Below are 25,934 nucleotides of genomic sequence, written 5' to 3'. Positions count from 1 at the left end.
GGAAGTCCTGTTAAAAGGCCGTTCCAGTAATCCAGTCTGCTGGTTTTACTGGGAAGTCCTGTTAAAAGGTTGTTCCCGTAATCCAGTCTACTGGTTTTACTGGGAAATCCTGTTAAAAGGCCGTTCCAGTAATCCAGTCTACTGGTTTTACTGGGAAGTCCTGTTAAAAGGTTGTTCCCGTAATCCAGTCTACTGGTTTTACTGGGAAGTCCTGTTAAAAGACCGTTCCAGTAATCCAGTCTACTGGTTTTACTGGGAAGTCCTGTTAAAAGACCGTTCCAGTAATCCAGTCTACTGGTTTTACTGGGAAGTCCTGTTAAAAGACCGTTCCAGTAATCCAGTCTACTGGTTTTACTGGGAAGTCCTGTTAAAAGGTCGTTCCCGTAATCCAGTCTACTGGTTTCACTGGGAAGTCCTGTTAAAAGGTCGTTCCCGTAATCCAGTCTACTGGTTTCACTGGGAAGTCCTGTTAAAAGGTCGTTCCCGTAATCCAGTCTACTGGTTTTACTGGGAAGTCCTGTTAAAAGGTCGTTCCCGTAATCCAGTCTACTGGTTTCACTGGGAAGTCCTGTTAAAAGTTCGTTCCCGTAATCCAGTCTACTGGTTTTACTGGGAAGTCCTGTTAAAAGGTCGTTCCCGTAATCCAGTCTACTGGTTTCACTGGGAAGTCCTGTTAAAAGTTCGTTCCCGTAATCCAGTCTGCTGGTTTTACTGGGAAGTCCTGTTAAAAGACCGTTCCCGTAATCCAGTCTACTGGTTGGCTCTCATCCAGGTGTTGGATTGCTCCAAACACTGTCAGTATATTGGACTGTTGTCATCTGGTGACAAAGACACATAAAGCTGTGTGTCATCTGCATAACTGTGAGGATTGATGTTCAAGAACCGGTCAGCGCCTGGCCCTGATATGATCCATGCCTTCCGGCTAAAGAGGCTGACTTCACTCCATCAACGCCTGGCAGCACAAATGAACCAACTCCTGAAGGATGGGACTCTGACCGGCTGACCAAGGGACGAACAGTCCTAATACTGAAAGACTCCCACAAGGGATCAGTCCCATCCAACTACTGATCAGCCCAAACAAAAACAGACAAAGGGGATGTCACAAAAACCTAACTACATGAACAAAAGAAAACCCTAAATTCACCCCTTTTATGGCAGCAAATGGTCTGGTCCAGTTATCTGCTGCACCCCTGGCCAGCTGCTGGTTCCCAGCCAAGGCACTGGGGCGACTCAAAGGGAGAAGAGAACAAATGGATAAATCATACCATCCCAACATAAACTAAAATGCGCTTGTGATGCTAAATTAAACTCGTGTAAACTAATGTCTAACAAAAATATTGTCTGTAAATTAAATCCTGGTTAAACAAAATAAATCTCAGTGTATGTGTGGTGCATTTTAATACCACCCATGTGTGGCTGTAGGCACAGCCATCCCACTGTACAAGATCAACGGCAGCATGAGGACCTTCGTTGCAAACTCAGTGAGGCTGTAGCAGACCACCCTGGAGGCCAACTTCAAGCTCCAAGTCTCCATCAAATGTGGAACATATCAAGGCGATGCCCTGTCCCCGCTGCTGTTCTGTATCGGCCTTATGGGAGCCAGTTGTTTGACTGCATTCTCATTGGTGCTGTTAGAGGGCGCTATATTGTTACCTGGGCAGGTGACGTATATAGGGGGGACACGTCACTGGTTGGCTAGATGTTTGGTCTGGAAGGGCAAAAGGCTTTTCTAGACATTTAGCACCTGGGCTAAAACTGAAGAAACAGACCAAACAAAGGGAGTGAAGCTGCAAAGAAAAAGGATTTCAGTGTATTTATTTGATCCAAAATGGCCACCTTATACTTGTGTGCGTTTATTTCTACAGTCTCTGGGCTCTCCTGACACGCTAGCCCTGCCGATGACCTGGGTGAAGGAAGGTGGCATGGTGCGGCTTGATAAGAAGTACCTGCAGACGAACTATGAGGGAGTCAGCACTGAGGACATCGTCTACACAGTCCTCTCTTCAGATGGGAAACCGAAATATGGTACAAACCCAAGAGCACAAGGAAAATAAGACATTTTTATATTTCTCTATTAGTTTCTCTGTCATACATGTGTTACCTGATATCCTGCGTGTCCAGGTGAGGTGGTGTTGGTGACCATGCCAGCAGACAGCCCACCAGAAGGTTGGCGTCCCCCCCTGAAAGATGACCAGGGCTTCACACCGACAACGTCTTTCACCCAGCAGGATGTGAACGACGGCACGGTCTGGTACCGGCACTTTGGCGGCGGCAGCGACTTCTTCCAGTTCCAGGTCAGAGATGATTGGTAATCCAGAGTAGTCGCTGTCTTTCTGTTTGGTTTGTACTGAATAACATTTCAACAAAGAGCAATTGCATTATGCAGGTGTTTCCATTGAATAATGTTTAGTGCATAATTTGTAATTCTTGTAAAATCTTTTCTGCTGATTTGAAGAGAATTGTGGCTCATTGCTGGCAGCAGCTGTCCATATGACCAAGTTTCAATGTTTCAGGGTTCTCCGCGGCTTTTTCAAGCCTTTTTGCCTCGTTTCTCTTTCTGATTCCTCGTAAAACTCGCTGCTGTTTGTCTCTTTCATCTATACATACCACAACATCTTTACTTGGAATTAAGTGCTCATGTAAGGCCCTATGTAATGTCTGATGATATGTACATGTGACAATCGTGTTTCCGTTCCACTTTAGGTCCTCATAAAAACCTTTAGCGATATTTGAAAGTTTTTTTTAATGAATGTAGGTGTTTCCATTTCCCTCTCCTGCACTTTCTGCATCAGTCATGTCATAATTTGCTGTTTTAAAGGAGCTTGGCTATGCTATAGCTACCTTTAAGGACACCAAAGTCTGGATCTTGGTTTTATTCCGCTGTCTACATAATAGGATGAAAAACTTCTTATGACAATAATAATCATTAACATGAACAGTTCTTCTTTCCCTTGCCATGGCTAAGACGGACACAGAAAGCAGAGCTTTTATCCAGTTTTAACGCTTTTAAATACGTTAAACTTTAAGCAGAGATTTCTTTTGCTTTTACTGAGTTTTTGTTGGAGAGAAATCTCCCAATGAACAACAAGACTCAGATCAGTGAGGAGGTACAGAGTTTTACTGTTGCAAGGAGCTCAGACAAGCCAGCAGACCAGGTGACCCCAGCCTGAGGACAAGGTGAACCAACAATCAGCCTAGAATTACACGTTTATATACTCTTCCTCCCCCCACCCCCCTCTAGGAACATCATCATCACAGTTCTTGGTGTAGGACCCCCAGAGTGAGGTTTACGCCACCAATCTCCAGCAGGGGTTGGATGTCCTTTGTACATGTTTTCTTTTCCGAGACACTTTGAAGTAGATAAGAACTTCTCTCCAAACATTATTCTGACCATCTGTCCTCCACTGAGGCTCACAATATCATGATTACAAGATTTTTCCAACTGTTTTAGTCATCAGACTTTTTTGGATTTTACAACTTAATTGGAACAAACATAATTAAAACCGCAAGCGGTGATATAGGCCCTCGCACCATGGCGCCGCTCGGCATAATGCCACCGCCTCCCCTGCCAACATCCTTCCCATGCCTCTCTCAACCTAAAGTGCAGCCAGACTGCACTTCAGGCCATTTAGGCCTTATGAACGGTCACTTCCTGTCACCAAGGGGCGGGGCTAATTTATAATCTAATTATTGACATACAGAAATGTGAAGGATATGACTGGCATCATCTGTAGCAAATTTGGTGCAGGTCGGTTGTTTTTTGGGGGATTTATGTCAGTTTTCCTTTTCATTGCATCACATCTGCTTTGCTGCCCCGCCTCTCCTAAACGATATCCCCTATTAAAAGAAATAGCACAACTTTTAATCACACATGTCTCTTGAGCATCCTGACTCATTTGGGTTAAAGTTGGACAAAATTCTTAGGACAAGTTCCTCCAAATGCATGGCAAAGAAAATGACAGAAATGACCCCAAAAATGGCACCCTTTTCAACATGGCCGACTTCCTGTTTGATTTAGCCCATATGTCCAAGAGACTTTTTTGAAGGTACTGGGAGGGTCTACAAGTTTCCCGAATCATATCCATGTCAGTCAATGTAGTGGGCGGGGCTGATTAATTAAAATATTGTAGGGGGCGCTATGGAGCCATTTACTATCTTCTCCACTATATTTTAATTTTACTCTATTAAGGGCATAACTTTCATGACTCATGGCAAGTATGGTGAAGATCAAAGGTTTCATGGCTTTGTTACAGGTACTTCCTGGTTCATGATATCAGACACTTGTTGTTGCCAAGGGGTGGGGCTAATTCATAGTCCCATTATTGCATTGTAGATTTTGTTCATCATGGAACTGGCATCAAATGTGTCGATTCCTGTGCTGATATGTTGTTTTATGTGGGAGTTTTAGCAATAAGTCTTTGTTAATGAGACATCAAACTTTGAGGGCCCGCCCCTCCTAAACTAAATCTTCTATTAGAAGAAATAACACAACTTTACATCACACATGCCTCCTGAGCATCCTGTGCAAGTTGGGTGTCAGTTGGACAATATCCCTAGGAGGAGTTTAAAATGCATGGCAAAGAAATGACCCCAAAAATGGCACCTTTTTCAAAATGGCCGACTTCCTGTTGAATTTAGCCCATATGTCCAAGAGACTTTTTTGAAGGTACTGGAAGGTTCTCCAACTGTGCTGAATTTTATCCATGTCGATCAATGTAGTGGGCGGGGCTGATTGATTGAAATTTTGTAGGGGGCGCTATGGAGACATGCTCCATTTATTCCATAATGTTTCAATGGGGCTTAGTTCAGGGCCTTACTGTCATCAGTCATGGCAAGTATGGTGGCGGTCCAAGGTTCCATGGCTTGGTCACAGGTACTTCCTGTTTCATGGCGTTGGACCGCCATTCGCCATGTCCCGTTTAGCGTAGCGACTTGAGGTTTTTATTGTGCCATCATGAATGGGTTTGACATGTTTTGGAGGAGGCTCAAGTGTTTTGGACCATTTGCTTAGAAGCATGACCCTCAAACGTGGAAAAAACCACTTCCTGTTATAGGTGGGCGGGGCTTAGGTCTACACCAGCAATGGTCACATTAATCTGTTCAGGACTGATCCCTTATTAATCCCTATAAGTTTTAGGGTGATCAGATCAAAATTGACAATTTTATAGTGATTTATGATGTCACGCCACCGCATGGAACTTCGCCATGGCGTCACGGGCACGCCGTGCAGTGTAGAGCAACGTCCTTTACCAGATCTCTTCACCAACATGTTTTGTGATGCCTGAGTGAATTTGGGCCATGTGGTGTCCACCAAGCCAGAGTTATGGGTGTGTGAGCAAAAAACAACACTTTTGACCTCCAGGGGGCGTGGCTATTTCATAATCAAAATATTGACATATAGAACTCTGTAGGAGGGGACTGCCATCATATCTAGCAAATTTGGTGCAGAAATGTTGCTTTATGTGGGAGTTATATCCGTTTAATTTTTCCTGGCGAGACATCAAACTTTGAGGCCCCGCCCCTCGTAAACTAAGTCTCCTATTAGAAGAAATAACACAACATTTAATCACACATGCCTCCTGAACATCCTGAGCAATTTGTGGCTCAGTGGGATAAAAGCTCTAGGACGAGTTCGTTAAAATGCGAGGTGCTAAAACGCCAAAATATTGACTTTGACCTAAAATGGCCGCCTTCCTGTCGACATTTCACCATGACATTAAGAGGATTTTTTGTTCGCCCTGTCATGTAGATCATGTGTATGAATTTTCATAAAGATTAATGACATACAGTGGCGGGGCACCTAAAATAGGTGGCGCTCTCGTTCAGTTTCACCCAAACATTCTGGAGCACCTCTAAATATCAAATTTTTCGTATTCCCTTGGGGGGGGACGCAAAATTTGGTGAGTTTTCGAGCACGTTCAGGCCTCCAAAAAAGCACGCGAAGTGTCCGAATAAAAATAATAAACACTGCAAATACAATAGGCCTTCGCACCGCCAAGGTGCTCGGGCCTAAATATATGGCAAACATGAAGGCTTCCTCGCCTGCAGAGATGGGAAAGCAGCTTAAAAGAGCTCAGGAAAATTTGCCAATCTTCTTTCTGATACTGTCTGGCTTTTAGATCAGTTTCAGAAGAAGGACTCACTGCTTGTGTAACGTAATAATGGAGTAACAGGCGAATGATCTCAGATAACAATCGGACCAGCTACAGAAGAGACCAAATCCAAGGGAGCCAGTGATTGGACCACAATAATGAAAGACAACAATGATTGGTTTAGCTGCAGCCACTTGTTTAAACAACAACAGCATACAGACAACAGAACACTTTGATTTAGACAGTGTGAACATATGGAAAAAAAAAATAAAGCTGGCAATTGTCTTTTAGAAAAAAAATAAAAGGATCCAGAAACCAGTTCTTATTGCTCGTTGGGGCTCTTCTTGTTCAAATCAGCTCCTAATCGATGCCAACACTGATCCCAGTGTCAGTATAGTGCAAGTCAGTCGTACCACACAGTCCATGAGGATAGGGAAGTGAGATCGTGCATATTCGCTGGTTGTGCTCGTGACTCAGTTGGCTCGCCACCCAGCTCCCGCTGGGAATCCTTCTGGGACTTAGGACGGTGATATGTGGTGCAGATCCCGTCAGAAACTCCTCAGTTCCAGTCGAGTGTAACTCCCGATCCACTAAGTCCCAGGGGGAACAAAACAAACCTGAGCTACGGCGTGGCCAGAGGAAATCCAAGAGCTCATTACATTCACGTTCTGTAATCTCATGAATTATCACCAATCATCACCATTCCACTTTCCAATTGGTCTTAAATCATGTTCTCTAGAAAAGTTAAGTTCTGCAACAAAAATATATCAACATCAGATCCAAGTATTTATAGTAGTCAACCTTAAATATATCTTAAAGTGCTTTTTTTTTCCAAGTACTTCGAGCATTCAAGGATATCACTACTCAACTAGTGACAATTCACACAACAAATAAACACAAATGATAACATCTGTTAACCAACAATAGTACATGAACAATCATAGTGACCTAGAGGTATTAATAAGGCTCTGTGTGCTTTATTATCCCTCCCTGCACCGGTAACAGTGGGGGAATGCACTAAAAATTAACCCCACAATCACCATGATGAGACACAGTAAATAATCAGACATGTCAACATTTTCACACACAGTTTACATGAATTAGAGAAAATAATGTAAACAATTCCATATTTGCAAGGTAAAGCTGTGTATTTAGCACCAGGCACCATGTTAGGGCAGTGGCTAGGCTAGTTTTAGCAACATTAGCATCCATAGTTGAGTATCAGCAGCTATCACAGCCATTTAGCAGCTTTTCTCAACTGTAGCTTGTAGCGTGTCACATTTTCCCACATAAACAGTTTCACTAGTAACCCATCAGCTTTTACACTTTCACTCACGTTGAGACAATGAGTGGGTCTCTCTCTACGGACCGCGCCTGATCTGCGGCAGCCATCTGCTGCACACGCCACACTACGAGGCGTAGACACACAATATAGCCATCATGAGATGTTTAACATACTAAATAATCAATAAAATGCGGTTTGGGGGAGTCTTTAAGTCTCTTACCCTGCGGACGGTAATTAATTTCGAATCAGGTAAGTAAGATCCAGCCAAACGTGTTTTCAATACCAGGAAGTAGCAAACAGGAAGAGAAGGCGGAGCTTGATCACCTGAGACTTTGGAGCTCACTAATTGGCCAGCGCGTCAGAGGAGCATGGGAAATGTAGTGCTAATGGTTCTTTGAGGTAAGAATCATTTTATGCATTTAATTACTCTACTACGGAAATATTCATTTCAAGGTTTCTGTTAACCTTAGTAAAGCAATGTTTCTAAGCCTGGTTACACTTGCTACCTTCAAATCTCTGCTCCCAGCATTGTCCAGCTGGTTGGAGACCACTCAGTCCGCTGAGCCTCAGTGCTACTGCTTTACTGAGGGACACTGTCATCTGGGACCCGTCCTCCGCCACTTTTCAGCAGCCCTGCATTATTACAGTGATCTGGATCACTGTTTGGATCCAGGAATTTTTTAAAGGTGTAGTGCTGAGCTTCTGGGAACAGCAGTTCATGGTGGAACAGGTGCTGTTTGCTTTGATGGATCCGCAGGTATGGATAAATGATAGGTTTCATAGTGGCCAAGAAGTGTGACTGTGCAACATGTACCCGAAAGATTACTGAAGAGGCAGCTGGTAAGGACATCTGTTATGTTTATGTGTGGACTTTTGATGTGCTTCTGATGCGCGTTATTAGAGCATTTCCCAGTATTTTACCCTTGTTTATTCCCTCCGCCAAAGATGTTGTGTTTTATCTGGTGGCAATCTGTTTGTCTGTTTGTGTTCAAGATAACTCAAAAGGTCATGGATGGATTTCCATGAAACGTTGAGGAGTTATTGGAAATGTGAAAAGGAAGAAGTTTGGTGGTGATCCTGTTTTTGTATTACTTTCCTTTGCTTCATTACTTTGTTTTCGATACTGGAAGATACATATTTCAAGTCACGCTGATCTTTGGCTAGGAATGGATTGACTGGGATTGGATTTCACCATCATAAAAACATAAGAAGAAATCTGATCATCTCATTGGTCGAGAGACAGACAGATGTCACATCAACATGGAGCCCTGCAAATCTAACTTACACGTTTTTAATCACAAAATGTAATAAAACATAAATTCACATACAAGGTTCCTGGGAAAAGAAAATGCAGCACTTAACGGCTGGATTGAAAACCTTCCTGAAAGGCTGTAATTATCCCTAGCTCACCATGGATCACCCAAAGAGTGTGCTTGTGATCGCAATTTTCCCCATTAAGTTTTGTTGTGTGGTTCCTGAGATATTTCACAGTGTTGACGCTGTTGCACGAACCAGCTGAGTGCTGTTTGTTCTTTACTGTTGTACTGCTGTTTATTATTAGTGTATTGTAGCAGGATGTTTAGTAGATGGGGTGGGAAGGGAGAAAAACAAAAACATAACTTTTAAAAAAAAAAAAAAAAAAAAAATATATATATATATACATATATATATATATACATATATATATATATATATATATATATATATATATATATATATATATATATATACATATATATATATATATATATATATATATATATATATATATATATATATATATATATATATATACTTGGAATATATATATATATACTTGGAACTTGTAATGAGGCCGACACCCTCCCTTCCCCTGCACGTTCTCGCCGTTAGGAATGTAGCGCTAATGCCGAGGGAGGATACCTTTCTGTGAATGAAGAAAGTGTCACTAAATCAGAGGAAACTAGTGCAAGAGGAGGCTAACTTCCACTGCATTAGTAAAGAAGCTGGCTAGCTTCTGCTACTTCAGGAAGGTAATGATCATGAAGGGAGAGACAATTTCCTGTGCATTGGTGAAGTAGCGCTAACACAGGTGGAGGTTAACTTCCTGTGGAGTAGTAAGGTATTCCTACACCTGCCTTGCTTTGCCTTACCTCCCTAATTTGTGGAGTTCCCTATAATCTGACTCTATTTTATAACCAGAAGAGTTGCTGACTACAAGCACAGACTCAGTCTCATACCTTAACCCTAACCCTTTCTTGGGCAGAAAAGATAGGAGTCCACACTTTGTGTTAACTTTGTAGGTGTTTAGTTTATTTGTTACGTCACCCCAACAATGTAGATTTATTCAAACATTAAACTTAAAAAGATGAGAACACACAAAAGAAGGAATTGAGTTTTATAAATGTACAATCCTGCACAATGCTACCCTAACGCATTATCTCTTCCTTGTCATCCATTCGTTGTTCCATCCAGCCATCTAAAAATATTTAGCGTAAATATACATTTATGTAATTGAAAAAATGTTGAAAGTTGACCGGTTTCTGCCTTTAATTTGAAAGAATATCTGTCTTTGTGTCTGTAGGTATCCTCAGAGATGTCCCCACTCATACAAAGTGATACCCAGACCTTCACCATCGGAGTCCTCCCTCAGATCCCAGGATTCCCACAGCTGGCTCCCAACTGCGACCTGCAGATCACAGTAAACTTATTCATCATTCAACTGTTAAAATCATCTGCTTGCCAAATATAAGGACCCAATATTCAACTACACTGACAAATATTAACATATATACCTTTATATGATGAATTACTGAAAAAATGCGTAAATAAGATGCTGAATTTGTTAAACAGTCTGAACAACAAGCTGTAGATTTTGCGTATATAATAATAAATAATCTCCGAAGAACAATGGGAACATGAAAACAACACGTCTGATGAAGGAAACAACATAACATGAGAATGATTGTTGAGTAACCCACAGTCTGTGATGCAACGTGGTGGATGGAACCGAACACAAAGTCCCAGAGGTGCTGGACTGGATTCAGGTTTGATGGACAGGCAGGCCGGTCCACAGCCTCAGTCCTTAGTCATGTAGGAGCTGCAGACACACTCCCTCCTGAATCAGAACCAGGTCACAGTGCACCAGTATCTCCTCTGACATTGGTCTGACAACCTCATCCTGGTACCCAATGGCTGTTAGAGTCCCCTTGGCTAGCACATGGAGGTCTGTGTGCTTGTTAGGAGCCGTCTCTCTTGCCGCTCAATGGACATCAGACACTTTACTCCATTTGAACTGCAGCTGCTTAAAGTGGCTGATAAGAAACCTTTCCACTGCGCTGTTGTCTACCGTCCATCTGGTCCAAACAGTCAGCTTTCTAACCAGTTTAGTAACTTTTTATCTTCCACGATGAAGCTGCTCACCAGCTCACATATGGAGAGGAAAGTCTGGGCCTCCCTGCTTAGGCTGCTGCCCCCCTGCAACCCGACCCTGGATAAGCTGTAGAAGATGGATGGATGGATGGACTAGGAAGCTGTCCAGCTTAGTTATAGTTGGAGATTTTAACATACATGTTGATGATGACTCTGACCTCTTTGCCAGAGGTTTCATCAGTGTCATGGATACTTCAACTTTATTCAGCATGTTTCTGAACACACACACATTAAAGGCCATCCTCTGGACCTTGTTTTTACTTTAGGTTTGGATATTAATTGCCTTTTTTCTGCTTCTGATCACCTCTGTATTCTTTTTAACTTGTCCTTTCCTGTGTTGGTCTCTCCTGGTCGGAGGGAGGTGAGCTCCCGCATCCTCAACTCCTCCACTGTCGATTTCTTTCCATTTGGTCTTGTCCTCCTATGATGATGTTCATCTCTCCACAGCTCTTTTTAACAACTACAGTCTTTCCATCCCAGATAAAGTATGTCCTGTCAAACCTAGAAATGTTTCTGTCGCAAAGTCATCCCCCTGGCTTAATGACAGTATTCTGTGTTCACGGCTCCGCTCGGCAGTGACGTAACTTTAAAACCCTCTGTGGAAACTTTTTCAGACTATCTGTGCATGGCTTTTTAAAACAATCAGAAAATGTGACAATTGAAGATCTGAATCCGATTGATGAGTGTCTTCCTATTGTTTCCGTGCATATTTCTGGTAAAACTCTGCAGCATTTAGCAAGTCTTTACTTTTCATGACTGAAAATGTCACTTTTCGATGTTACCTCTAAGTATGTAACCACATCAGCTCCATCTGTGATTGTTTGTGCAGGCGCTGGAAGATCGGGTGACAGAAATAACACCTTCAGCGCTGTCCTTCATCGACTCCGAGACGCCCAACGAGAAGCTAGTTTACAGCATCACGAAGCCCCTCTTGCCAGGACAAGGTTTGCCAGACATCACCTCACATTCTTCTGGCAGCGCTTTGGGATGTTCTATGAAACATCTGCTCTGATCAGAGGCATCTTCACCCTCCTTTCTTCCTGCTAAACGTAGTGTGTTGTTTAGAGCTGAACACATTCAGCATCTGTCCAGCCGACGCATTATTCCTGCTCTCTGTCGAATGAAACAGGAAAACCAATTACAACGGGTCTTATTCATCTGATAAACTTTGAACAGTCAGTGAAGAAGAGTCCAGATCAAACAGAAACAAGTTTCTGTTTAAAGTCTGTAGAAGCCATGTCCCTTTAAAACCCTGCTTTTATCTGAGTGGGATTGATATCGTTCAAATGAATAAAAAACAGCAGAAATCAGCCAAACGTAGCAGGCTGAGAGGCTTGACTATAACATTCCTTTTTCATCCTGCAGTCTGATTTAGCGGTTCCATGTTGATGCAGAATGAGGCAACACAGTGAAAATGTGGTGAAACAACTTGCTTTGACAGGATAGAAAAGAAAAAAAGTTAAATTTGTGTCTGCAGCTTTAAGAATGTGTGCAATCCCTCAGCCAGCTGCAGGACGGCAGCAGTTCCAGGTGCATAACTGTGGGAAAAAAGCTGAAAATACATGAATAATAAGCTTCACGCTGCTGTTTTGAGCTTGCTGTCATGGTCACTGGGATTTCAGGATCTCAGTCCTGTTTTCTTTGGTCGGTGGATCCTTTTCCATGTCTGTTTATCTCCTCTTCATCGTCACATCTGGATTCATTAGCTTCTCATCAGCTCTGCTCGGTGTACATACCCCCCGTTGCTTTGTCTCATTAGTCATTAGTGTCTCTGTTTCAGTTTCTACTGAAGTTGTTTTCATGAAATGTTGCAGTCGTCTGCTTCTTCAGCCTTCATCTGATCCTCATCCTCCACAAACTGCTCCAGTTAGTTACCGTCTGGTGCAGGTGTTGGACTCACCTGAGGTTTTCCAGCACTAAAGTGCATCTCATCCTGTGTCTTCAGGAGCCATCGAGCATCGAGACAGTCCGTACACACCTGTGAAGCATTTCACTCAAGCCGACGTCAATACTGGCAAGATCATTTACCGACCACCGCCGGCTCCATCGCACCTCCAGGAGCTCTACCAGTATTCCTTCATCGGTACGGCACAAACAAGCCCTCACACTGATCTGTCCTGTATACGAAAAGTTTGATGCGAATACTCTCCTGCATCTGATGTGAATATTTTCTGTAGAATAACTTTGTGTTTTTTTTTTTTTAAAATGTATGTATTTAATACAAGGACAGTGCTTATTAATACACCTTTCTGTCAACATGCCAGAGTTAGCCAGAAATGACATAATTACCTGACAATATTACCAAACCACGTTTAATAAAAGTAACATTTAAGGTAAAAGTACATCAGCGACAGAACACACCAACAATCAGAACGACAAACAAAATACATGAACACACGTACATACACACAAGGTGTTGTGTTGACTGCCTGGTCCCGTCAGTCCTGTGATGACTGCGAGTTTTCCCCTCGTCTTGCTTCCTTCCAGCATCTTTTGCAAACACACTTTTCATTTTAGGTTTCATTTTTTGGTAGAGCCAAAAAAGCGACCTTGCTAGTAACTGTGACGTTTCATAGAACCATCTGGAACGTCTGCTACACAGAGAGCATGTTAATCTTTGGAGATGGACCGAGTCACGTTAGAATTCCTCCATCAAATATCTGATGAACTCAGTGGTTGCTAGCCGTTGCTACAGCAGGCGCCGGCGTCTGAGCTCATCTTTCAGGGCCCACAGATACTAAGGCTGATGGGAAGATGGAAAGAGACTGTTGCCATGGGAACCCAGCGGCTAATCCTGTAACTATTCAATTCAATTCAACTCAATTCAACTTTATTTATATAGCGTCAAATCACGGCAATGCCATCTCAAGACGCTTTACAGACAGAGGGGAAAACATAATGAAGGCCAATTCATAACAGCCTATATAAGGAAACCAACAGATTGAGTTGAGTCCAACTCAATCTCCCATCCTGAGCAAGCACACTGGCTCTATATATATATATATGTCTACATATATATATATATATATATATATATATATATATATATATATATATATATATATATATATATATATATATATATATATATATGTATATATACATAAATATTTAATGAGGCTATTGTATCATTTCAAGGATTTTTATGTTCACAATTATCAATAAAAATGAATAATACAAGATGAAAAGGAAAGAAGTTGGATCTGCAGACTTATATAATTGCACTCTCATCTGACCTTCTTAAAGTGTCATTTAAAAGTATTTCATCTCATTTGGATGGCAGTTTTTCCTTCTCCACATGTGACATATTCATCAGTAAGCTTCACACTTTTGGACTTCAACTTTGTTGTTTAAAACAAGATGGTTGAGATGCGTTCATGGGACGTTTTTAAGTCATAACTCCCTCATCCAAGATGAAAGCTGCAGAGTTGCATGTCTGGTAATCTCCAGAAGAAACATTGCTTCAGATAATCATCTTCTTCCTGCTTCATGTTCAACTCTAATAGTTTCTTTGTTTTAACTCGACAGGTTTGCCGGAGTCGCTGAGTGTTTATTTCACAGGTAAATTCTTCATCTCTGTCTGTAGATGAGGAGACAGTTTATCATTCTCTCTTCTGTCCTTCTTCTTCTTCATGGTTTATTCCATCCATCGTCTTCCTAGGATAATTTCCATGTCCAGTTATCTCTTCCTGTCTTCTTCCATCTTGGCATCACGTCTCACCTGTACTTCCACCTTATCTCCTGTCTATCCTATCCTATTCTATTCTGTTCTGTCCCGTCCCTTCCCTTCCCTTCCCTTCCATTCCCGTCCCGTCCCTTCCCGTTCCGTCCCGTTCCGTCCCGTCCCGTCCCGTCCCGTCCCTTCCCGTTCCGTTCCGTCCCTTCCCGTCCCTTCCCGTCCCTTCCCTTCCCTTCCCGTCCCTTCCATTCCCGTCCCTTCCCGTCCCTTCCCGTCCCTTCCCTTCCCTTCCCTTCCCTTCCCGTCCCTTCCATTCCCGTCCCGTCCCTTCCCTTCCCGTTCCGTTCCGTTCCGTCCCTTCCCGTCCCGTCCCTTCCCTTCCCGTCCCTTCCCTTCCCGTTCTGTCCCGTCCCTTCCCGTCCCTTCCCTTCCCTTCCCTTCCCGTTCCGTCCCGTCCCTTCCCTTCCCTTCCCTTCCCTTCCATTCCCGTCCCGTCCCTTCCCTTCCCTTCCATTCCCGTCCCTTCCCTTCCCTTCCCGTTCCGTCCCGTCCCTTCCCTTCCCTTCCCTTCCCTTCCATTCCCGTCCCGTCCCGTCCCTTCCCTTCCCTTCCCGTTCCGTCCCGTCCCTTCCCTTCCCTTCCCTTCCCTTCCATTCCCGTCCCGTCCCGTCCCTTCCCTTCCCTTCCCTTCCATTCCCGTCCCGTCCCTTCCCTTCCATTCCCGTCCCGTCCCGTCCCTTCCCGTTCCGTCCCGTCCCGTCCCTTCCCTTCCCTTCCATTCCCGTCCCGTCCCGTCCCTTCCCGTTCCGTCCCGTTCCGTCCCGTTCCGTCCCTTCCCGTCCCTTCCCGTCCCGTCCCGTCCCTTCCCTTCCCTTCCCTTCCATTCCCGTCCCGTCCCGTCCCTTCCCTTCCCTTCCATTCCCGTCCCGTCCCTTCCCTTCCCTTCCCTTCCATTCCCGTCCCGTCCCGTCCCGTCCCTTCCCTTCCCTTCCATTCCCGTCCCTTCCCTTCCCTTCCCGTTCCGTCCCGTCCCTTCCCTTCCCTTCCCTTCCCTTCCATTCCCGTCCCGTCCCGTCCCTTCCCTTCCCTTCCCTTCCATTCCCGTCCCGTCCCGTCCCTTCCCGTTCCGTCCCGTCCCGTCCCGTCCCTTCCCTTCCCTTCCCTTCCCTTCCATTCCCGTCCCGTCCCTTCCCTTCCCTTCCCTTCCCTTCCCTTCCATTCCCGTCCCGTCCCTTCCCTTCCCTTCCCTTCCATTCCCGTCCCGTCCCGTCCCTTCCCTTCCCCCCCTTAGCACTTGCGCATGGTCGGCCGTACACGAGCAATCCCTTTGAATGGGGAAAAGGGAGGGTTTTTGGACACCACAAACCTTTGCTTGCCGCGGCCCCCGTAGGTCCTAAAAATCGAACGAGGCGGTCTACGCGTGCGTCTCGCTCCCGCGCACGCGTTGGTCACTCGACCTCGCCCGAGGGTCGAACGGTCAGGGAGTTAAAAATAAAAAACTGATCACCGACCGTCTCCAGTAGCACGCGAAATACCCCAGGGGGCATACTTCCAAAGGGCTCAGAGGTGGACGCTTTGACACCCCCCATTACTTCCCATTCAATTTTCGGGGTGGACGCCGGAGCCCACTTGCAATCCCCCAGTATTGCCAGGTCAAAGGGATTGGAAGTGGACAGTTTGTCCACTTCCAATCCCTTTTAATGGCAATACAAAGGGATTGCCGGTGGACATTTCGTACACTGGCAATCCCTTTTAAGGGCATTACAAAGGGATTGCCGGTGGACATTTCGTACACTGGCAATCCCTTTTAAGGGCATTACAAAGGGATTGCCAGTGGACATTTCGTACACCGGCAATCCCTTTTAATGGTGGAAATCTACCTCAAATCAAGAGAACGGGGCCCCTGGTGTACAGTGTGTCCACCTGCAATCCTTTTTTAATGGTGGAAACCAGTCCGACTATGAATGCAGAGGGATTGCCATTGTACAAAGTGTCCACTTGCAATCCCTTTTAATGGTGGAAATCCATCCGACTATGAATAGAGAGGGATTGCCATTGTACAAAGTGGCCATTGGCAACCCCTTATCATGGAAAGGGATTGAAAGTGGACACTTTGTCCACTTCCAATCCCTCTCTATTCATAGACGGACGGCTTTCCACCATGATAAGGGATTGAAAGTGGACACTTTGTCCACTTCCAATCCCTTCTGTGTGTGAAATAAGCTCAAACTTAATAGAAAGGGATTGGAAGTGGACAGAGTGTCCACTTCTAATCCCTATTAATGGTGGAAATCCCTCCCAGTATGAATAGAGAAGGATTGCCATTGTACAAAGTGTCCATTGGCAATCCCTTATAATGGATAAGGATTGAAAGTGGACAGAGTGTCCACTTCTAATCCCTATTAATGGTGGAAATCCCTCCGACTATGAATGGAGAGGGATTGCTATTGTACAGATTGTCCAATGGCAATCCCTTATAATGGCAATAGAAAGGGATTGGAAGTGGACACTTTGTCCACTTCCAATCCCTCTCTATTCATAGACGGACGGCTTTCCACCATGATAAGGGATTGAAAGTGGACACTTTGTCCACTTCCAATCCCTTCTGTGTATGGAAATAACTTCAAACATAATAGAAAGGGATTGAAATTGGACAACGTGTCCACTTCCAATCCCTTCTGTTGGTGGACAAAACCTCAAACTTAATAGAAAGGGATTGGAAGTGGACAGAGTGTCCACTTCCAATCCCTTTCAATGGTGGAAATCCATCCGACTATGAATGGAGAGGGATTGCCATTGTACAGATTGTCCAATGGCAATCCCTTATAATGGCAATAGAAAGGGATTGCCATTGGACAGAGTGTCCAATGGCAATCCCTTTTAATGGTCATAGAAAGGGATTGGAAGTGGACACTTTGTCCACTTCCAATCCCTCTCTATTCATAGACGGACGGCTTTCCACCATGATAAGGGATTGAAAGTGGACACTTTGTCCACTTCCAATCCCTTCTGTTGGTGGAAATAACCTCAAACTTAATAGAAAGGGATTGAAAGTGGACACTTTGTCCACCTCCAATCCCTTCTGTGTGTGAAATAAGCTCAAACTTAATAGAAAGGGATTGGAAGTGGACAGAGTGTCCACTTCTAATCCCTATTAATGGTGGAAATCCCTCCGACTATGAATGGAGAGGGATTGCCATTGTACAGATTGTCCAATGGCAATCCCTTATAATGGCAATAGAAAGGGATTGCCATTGTACAGATTGTCCAATGGCAATCCCTCTCTATTCATAGACGGACGGCTTTCCACCATGATAAGGGATTGAAAGTGGACACTTTGTCCACCTCCAATCCCTTCTGTGTGTGAAATAAGCTCAAACTTATTAGAAAGGGATTGAAAGTGGACAGAGTGTCCACTTGTAATCCCTTTCAATGGTGGACATAACCTCAAACTTAATAGAAAGGGATTGGAAGTGGACAGAGTGTCCACTAGCAATCCCTTTCAGTGGCAGAAATCCATCCGACTATGAATGGAGAGGGATTGCCATTGTACAAAGTGTCCAATGGCAATCCCTTTTAATGGTCATAGAAAGGGATTGGAAGTGGACACTTTGTCCACTTCCAATCCCTCCTGTGTGTGAAATAAGCTCAAACTTAATATAAAGGGACTGGAAGTGGACAGAGTGTCCACTTCCAATCCCTTCTGTTGGTGGACATAACCTCAAACTTAATAGAAAGGGATTGGAAGTGGACAGAGTGTCCACTTCCAATCCCTTCTGTGTGTGAAATAAGCTCAAACTTAATAGAAAGGGATTGGAAGTGGACACTTTGTCCATTTCCAATCCCTCTCTTTCATAGTCGGACGGCTTCCCACCATGATAAGGGATTGAAGGTGGACACTTTGTCCACCTCCAATCCCTTCTGTGTGTGAAATAAGCTCAAACTTAATAGAAAGGGATTGAAAGTGGACAGAGTGTCCACTTCTAATCCCTATTAATGGTGGAAATCCCTCCGAGTATGAATAGAGAAGGATTGCCATTGTACAAAGTGTCAATTGGCAATCCCTTGTAATGGATAGGGATTGAAAGTGGACAGAGTGTCCACTTCCAATCCCTTTCAATGGTGGAAATCCCTCCGACTATGAATGGAGAGGGATTGCCATTGTACAGATTGTCCAATGGCAATCCCTTATAATGGCAATAGAAAGGGATTGGAAGTGGACACTTTGTCCACTTCCAATCCCTCTCTATTCATAGACGGACGGCTTTCCACCATGATAAGGGATTGAAAGTGGACACTTTGTCCACTTCCAATCCCTTCTGTGTATGGAAATAATTTCAAACATAATAGAAAGGGATTGAAATTGGACAACGTGTCCACTTCCAATCCCTTCTGTTGGTGGACATAACCTCAAACTTAATAGAAAGGGATTGGAAGTGGACAGAGCGACTGTGAATGGAGAGGGATTGCCATTGTACAGATTGTCCAATGGCAATCCCTTATAATGGCAATAGAAAGGGATTGCCATTGTACAGATTGTCCAATGGCAATCCCTCTCTATTCATAGACGGACGGCTTTCCACCATGATAAGGGATTGAAAGTGGACACTTTGTCCACTTCCAATCCCTTCTGTATATGGAAATAACTTCAAACATAATAGAAAGGGATTGGAAGTGGACAGAGTGTCCACTTCTAATCCCTATTAATGGTGGAAATCCCTCCGAGTATGAATAGAGAAGGATTGCCATTGTACAAAATGTCCATTGGCAATCCCTTATAATGGATAGGGATTGAAAGTGGACAGAGTGTCCACTTCCAATTCCTTTCAATGGTGGAAATCCCTCCGACTATGAATGGAGAGGGATTGCCATTGTACAGATTGTCCAATGGCAATCCCTTTTAATGGTCATAGAAAGGGCTTGAAAGTGGACAGAGTGTCCACTTCCAATCCCTCTTCATTGTAATGGAAAGGGATTGGATATGGACACTTTGTCCACCTGTAATCCCTTCTGATAGTAGAAATCATGCTTCAACTTAATGGAGAGGGATTGCCATTGTACAGAGTGTCCACTTCCAATCCCTTTTCATTGTAATGGAAAGGGATTGGATATGGACACTCTGTCCACCTGTAATCCCTTCTGAGAGTGGAAATCATACGTAAACTTAATGGAGAGGGATTGCCATTGTACAGAGTGTCCACTTCCAATCCCTTAGTATTGGAACCCAGGGGTGCCAAATGGACAGAGGCTTTTTCTTAGCCACACAGTGTCCTAGGAAGCTGGGACTTTAAGGGCAAGCTCAGACACCTTAAATGAGCTTGTCCTGTGAGTTTCAGCTTCCTAGGACAATGTGTGACTGAGAAACAGCCGCTGTCCAAATGGCCACCCTGGCCCCCAATGATAAGGGATTGGAAGTGGACAGAAACGGAGCTTTTCTCTAACCTTGCTCCCATCTGGTCCCTGGTTGTCCTAGAGGGCCCAAAATTGACACTGGGACTCTGCTATGGGCCAGTGTCCTCCTGTATGACTTTCATGGAGTTTGGGCAACACTGAAAATTTGACCCTTCTGATGACCTGAGCACTTAGTAAAATTTTTACTAATTCTTAAAGGTTTTCAGATTTCCTTGTAACTTTAACCACAACATCTGCACCCCGTCTTGAGCGTATTGTCCAATTTTCAGCCTTCTTGGACAAAGAGGGACAGAATGGGACTTTGGTAAGGGTAACTGTCCAAATCCGTCCACTTCCAATCCCTTAGTATTGGAACCCAGGGTTGCCAAATGGACAGAGGTCATTTCTCAGTCACAGTGTGTCCTAGGAAGCTGGGACTTTCAGGACAAGCTCAGACGCCTTAAAGGAGTCTATCCTGTGAGTCCCAGCTTCCTACAACATCACATACCCGAGATACAGCCGCTGTCCACATGGCCACCCTGGCCCCCAATACTAAGGGATTGGAAGTGGACAGAAACGGACCACTTCTCTTACCTTGCTCCCATCTGGTCCCTGGTTGTCCTAGAGGGCCCAAAATTGACACTGGGACTCTGCTATGGGCCAGTGTCCTCCTGTATAACTTTCATGGAGTTTGGGCAACACTGAAAATTTGACCCTTCTGATGACCTGAGCACTTAGTGAAATTTTTACTAATTTTTAAAGGTTTTCAGATTTCCTTGTAACTTTAACCACAACATCTGCACCCCGTCTTGAGCGTATTGTCCAATTTTCAGCCTCCTTGGACAAAGAGGGACAGAATGGGACTTTGGTAAGGGTAACTGTCCAAATCCGTCCACTTCCAATCCCTTAGTATTGGAACCCAGGGTTGCCAAATGGACAGAGGTCATTTCTCAGTCACAGTGTGTCCTAGGAAGCTGGGACTTTCAGGACAAGCTCAGACGCCTTAAAGGAGCTTGTCCTGTGAGTCCCAGCCTCCTAGCACCATGTATGACTTAGAAACAGCCGCTGTCCACATGGCCACCCTGGCCCCCAATGATAAGGGATTGGAAGTGGACGGAAATCGAACGTTTTCCCTTACCACGCTCCCATCTGGTCCCTGGTGGTCCGACCTGCCTCCAAACTGGCATTCCTGCCTTCCAACAGGCCCTCTTCCTCCTGCCCGAGTTTGGTCCAGTTTGGACAACGTCGACATTTTGACCCTTTCCAGGGCCCCTGACCGTTGCCCCGAGACGGTCCGAAATGGTCAACTTTTTCGATTGGGACGAGACTTTGCAGGCCGACAGGGCACGCTACCAGGACCCCCGTGTCCAAATTTCAGCATCCCAGGCCCAAAGGTGAGCCCCTGGAGGCCGGGGGCCCGTTCCCGGTGAAAGGGATTGGAAGTGGACACTTTGGACATTCCCAATCCCTTTGCACTGGTGGAGTGTGTTTTTCCCTCTCGCATCCGCCCGGAACGCGTCACGGTCGCAGCTCCGCCTCGGCCTCGTAGGGCGCCTTTTCGGCACCGGGCGGAAGCATTTTGGGCCCTCTGGGACCTTCCTCTGTCCCCCAGTGTCCAGAAAGACACAGCAAAAACGGGACTGTCCACTGGCAATCCCTTTGCACTGGTGGAGTGTCTTTTTGGCTGGCATTTGGCCCAAAAAAGCCCCCAGAAAGGCGGCTTCGCCTCGGCCTCGTAGGGCGCCTTTTCGGCACCGGGCGGAAGCGTTTCGGGCCCTCTGGGACCTTCCTCTGTCCCCCAGTGTCCAGAAAGACACAGCAAAAACGGGACTGTGTCCACTGGCAATCCCTTTGCATTGGAGGAGTGTCTTTTTGGCTGCGGATCTGCCCAAAAACAGTGTAAGCGCGCGGCGCAAAGACCGGCCCGCAGGGCCCCGCCGGGACGTCCACGAGGCCGATCGTGGCTCTTCTGGCGCGTCTCGGGACCCCGCGGGAGGAACAAGACCGGACGAATGGAAGTGAATGGGAAGCGGGACGAATGTCCGCTTCCAATCCTTTCCATTATAGGGCTCCGTACCCTAACCGGGCTCCCGCGGGCCCCGGAAGCGTCGCTGAGGGGGCAGACTTTTTGCGCGCGCGCCTTTTGGACCAAAGAACCCCCCTGCGGGCACCCTGGGGCCCAGAGGGCCCCGGAAAATTTTTGTCCTCAAACCCTAATCTAGCGATCGGGAGGGGGTTCGGAGGTACTCGCGAAAGAGCCTCGTGCAAAAGTTGGGCATTTTTAGAGGAATTTTTTTCTGAGCGGAACCGCGCGCCGCCGGGGCGATATGTCGCCCCGGGGGCCGCCCGGTGACCGCTGCCGGAAGCTGGGACCAGCAGCTCCGACGGGGGCCCCGCGGGAAGCCGTCCACTTGCCATGCCCAATACATGGGGCGTTCGGGTAAGGCAAAATCCCATGTTAAGGGATTGGAAGTGGACACGCCCGCGGTTTCCCCAAAAACGCCCGAATCCCGGCCAAAGCCCGGTTCCCGCCGTTGCCGCGCCCCGGGGCCCGCCTCCCGAAAGCTGGGCGCGCGGGAGCCCCGGGGGAGCCGCTTCCCTCCAGGGGCCTCGCGGCCGACATCGGGCGACGGGAGGTCGTTCCCCGGGTGCCCCCGAGCGCCCCGTGCGATTTCGGGCCCGTTCGGGCAAAGGACGCGGGCCTGGCGGGGCTTAATTGGCTGTCGGGGTCAAAGGGGTCAACCCTAGTTAAAAGGGATTGGAAGTGGGACCGAGCGTCCGTTGGCAATCCCTTTACATGGGCCCGGGTCGGCGGTTTGGACGGGCCGCGGATCGGTCCCCCGTGGCCGAGGAGGGCCCGGGATCGAACCCCCGCCTCGCCCGGGCGCCCTCCGCCGCCGTGCCGAGTTTGGCCCGGATCGGACAAAGTCGAATTTTTGGCGCCCTGCCAACCCTAAGGCCCGAAACGGCCTTTTTGCCCCACGGGCCGAAAATTAAAGTTTGTCGAAACGGCCCGGCGTCGGAGGGGATCGTTCCGCGGGCCGCTCGGGCGCCCTCCTCCGGACGTGGGCGCTCGGGGACCCCTCGAGACCCCGCGGGAGGGAGGTAAGGGTTCCCATGCAAAGGGATTGCAAACGGACACTCGTCCGTTTGGGCTCCCAATGGGAAGGCCCTGACGGTGGACGACCGTCCGCTTGCAATCCCTTTGAATGGTGCTTCCCTTACCGGTCTCCCGCGGGGGCCCCGCCTCGGCCGGAGGGCCGGCGAGCGAAAGGGCGCGCCTCTCCGGCCCCCTCTGCGCGCCTGCGGGGTCCCCGGGGCCCTAGGACCGCCTTTTGGCAAAAGTTCTTCCAACGGGTCCGGCGTCGCCGTGGCGGGCGCGTCCGGGGCGGGAGGTGCGCGGGCGGCGTCGGGGGCGCCTTTTCGAGCACGCGGAGAAAAAAAGTCGTTTTAGAGGCCCCCGCGCCCCGGCCCTCGGGGGCCCCCGCGAGGCCCCGAGCGCGAGCTACGGGCCCCACGCGGCGTCTCTCGCGCCGCCGGCGAGGGGACCCCGCGGGACCCGCGGAAGGGAAGCGACGTCGCCCATGCAAAGGGATTGCAAACGGACAGGCGTACGTGCGCCTCAGAATGGGGAGGGTCTGACGGTTGACGTTTCGTCCACCGGCAATCCCCCGAATGGGATTTCCCTTACCCGTCTCCCGCGGGGCCCCCGGGGGCACCGGAGGGTCCCCGGGCGAACGGGCGCTCCTCTCCGGCCCCCTCTGCGCGCCTGCGGGGTCCCCGGGGCCCCCGGGGCACGTTTTGGCAAAAGTTCTTCCAACGGGTCCGCGGGCGCCGTCGGCGGCGTTCCCCCGGGCCGGGGGTCCTTCGGTCGCGTCGGGGGGCCTTTTCGGGCACGCGGACCAAAAAGCGGTTTCTGAGGCGCCCGGGCCCCGGTCGGCCCTTCGGGGGCCCCCGCGGGCCTCCGGGCGCCGTTTGGGGCGTTTCCGGGGTCGGGCCTCCAAATGGACGAAAAGGCCTCCGAGTGGACGGGGTAAGGAAAACGGGGCCCCGCCACCATTGGAGGGACCTGAAGTGGACGGAAAGGCTGCCTCGTGGACGCGGTGTAGCGAGAGCGCCATCCGTAGGCGCAGTAGCGCCGGCACGGCCCCGTCCACGGGGCTACTTCGTGGACGCGCAAAGGGATTGACAACGGACGAAATCGTTCGTGACATTGACAGCGTCATGAGTTTTTGTACAATGGCAAGACATGCCCATTCAAAAATTGTCCAAAAGTAGGCCCATTCCCTAACCTTCCCTTCCCTTCCATTCCCGTCCCGTCCCTTCCCTTCCCGTTCTGTCCCGTCCCTTCCCTTCCCGTCCCGTCCCTTCCCTTCCCTTCCCGTCCCGTCCCGTCCCGTCCCTTCCCTTCCCTTCCCTTCCCTTCCCTTCCCTTCCATTCCCGTCCCGTCCCGTCCCGTCCCTTCCTTTCCCTTCCATTCCCGTCCCGTCCCGTCCCTTCCCGTTCTGTCCCGTCCCTTCCCTTCCCGTCCCGTCCCGTCCCGTCCCGTCCCGTCCCGTCCCGTCCCGTCCCTTCCCTTCCCTCCCCTTCCCTTCCATTCCCGTCCCGTCCCGTCCCGTCCCTTCCTTTCCCTTCCATTCCCGTCCCGTCCCGTCCCTTCCCTTCCCTTCCCGTCCCGTCCCGTCCCGTCCCGTCCCTTCCCTTCCCGTTCCGTCCCGTCCCGTCCCGTCCCTTCCCGTCCCGTCCCGTCCCGTCCCTTCCCTTCCCGTTCCGTCCCGTCCCGTCCCGTCCCGTCCCGTCCCGTCCCGTCCCTTCCCTTCCCTTCCCGTCCCGTCCCGTCCCTTCCCGTTCCGTCCCGTCCCGTCCCGTCCCGTCCCTTCCCTTCCCGTCCCGTCCCGTCCCGTCCCGTCCCGTCCCGTCCCGTCCCGTCCCGTCCCGTCCCGTCCCGTCCCGTCCCTTCCCTTCCCGTCCCGTCCCGTCCCGTCCCTTCCCGTCCCGTCCCTTCCCGTCCCGTCTCGTCCCGTCCCGTCCCGTCCCGTCCCGTCCCTTCCCTTCCCTTCCCGTTCCGTCCCGTCCCGTCCCGTCCCGTCCCTTCCCTTCCCTTCCCTTCCCTTCCCTTCCATTCCCGTCCCGTCCCGTCCCGTCCCGTCCCTTCCTTTCCCTTCCATTCCCGTCCCGTCCCGTCCCTTCCCGTTCTGTCCCGTCCCTTCCCTTCCCGTCCCGTCCCGTCCCGTCCCTTCCCTTCCCTTCCCTTCCCTTCCCTTCCATTCCCGTCCCGTCCCGTCCCGTCCCGTCCCTTCCCTTCCCTTCCCGTTCCGTCCCGTCCCGTCCCGTCCCGTCCCTTCCCTTCCCTTCCCTTCCCTTCCCTTCCATTCCCGTCCCGTCCCGTCCCGTCCCGTCCCTTCCTTTCCCTTCCATTCCCGTCCCGTCCCGTCCCTTCCCGTTCTGTCCCGTCCCGTCCCTTCCCGTCCCGTCCCGTCCCGTCCCGTCCCTTCCCGTTCCGTCCCGTCCCTTCCCGTCCCGTCCCGTCCCTTCCCGTCCCTTCCCGTTCTGTCCCGTCCCGTCCCTTCCCGTCCCGTCCCGTCCCGTCCCTTCCCGTTCCGTCCCGTCCCTTCCCGTCCCGTCCCGTCCCTTCCCGTCCCTTCCCGTTCTGTCCCGTCCCGTCCCGTCCCGTCCCGTTCCGTCCCGTCCCTTCCCGTCCCTTCCCGTTCTGTCCCGTCCCTTCCCTTCCCTTCCCTTCCATTCCCGTCCCGTTCCGTCCCGTCCCGTCCCTTCCCTTCCCTTCCCGTCCCTTCCCGTTCTGTCCCGTCCCTTCCCTTCCCGTTCCGTTCCGTCCCTTCCCGTTCCGTCCCGTCCCTTCCCGTCCCTTCCCGTTCCGTCCCGTCCCGTCCCGTCCCTTCCCTTCCCTTCCCTTCCCGTTCCGTTCCGTCCCGTCCCGTGCCGTGCCGTGCCGTTCCGTGCCGTGCCGTGCCGTGCCGTGCCGTTCCGTGCCGTGCCGTGCCGTTCCGTGCCGTGCCGTGCCGTGCCGTGCCGTGCCGTCCCGTCCCTTCCCGTCCCTTCCCGTTCTGTCCCGTC

General features: G+C 48.7%; 1 protein-coding gene across 6 annotated transcripts in view; it reads left to right on the top strand.

The window, feature by feature from the left end:
- The window catches only part of LOC306764394 (extracellular matrix organizing protein FRAS1-like), a 623,368-nt gene that overhangs the window by 441,497 nt on the left and 155,937 nt on the right, over positions 1–25,934 (top strand). For all 6 annotated transcript variants that reach the window (XR_013771547.1, XR_013771548.1, XM_079251555.1 and 3 more), the window contains 6 exons: positions 1,866–2,025; positions 2,122–2,294; positions 9,941–10,057; positions 11,618–11,732; positions 12,734–12,871; positions 14,317–14,349. Coding sequence is in view for 4 of the 6 variants with exons in the window: in XM_079251555.1 (XP_079107681.1) it covers positions 1,866–2,025; positions 2,122–2,294; positions 9,941–10,057; positions 11,618–11,732; positions 12,734–12,871; positions 14,317–14,349 (736 nt within the window). In the remaining 2 variants the exon portion in view is untranslated. The remainder of the gene's footprint in view (positions 1–1,865; positions 2,026–2,121; positions 2,295–9,940; positions 10,058–11,617; positions 11,733–12,733; positions 12,872–14,316; positions 14,350–25,934) is intronic.

The sequence above is a fragment of the Telmatherina bonti genome (assembly GCF_933228915.1).
Source record: "Telmatherina bonti genome assembly, chromosome: 13".
NCBI classification, from domain to species: Eukaryota; Metazoa; Chordata; class Actinopteri; order Atheriniformes; family Telmatherinidae; genus Telmatherina; species Telmatherina bonti.
Note: the sequence above shows the minus strand (reverse complement) of the source record. Positions and strands in the feature narration are given on the sequence as shown.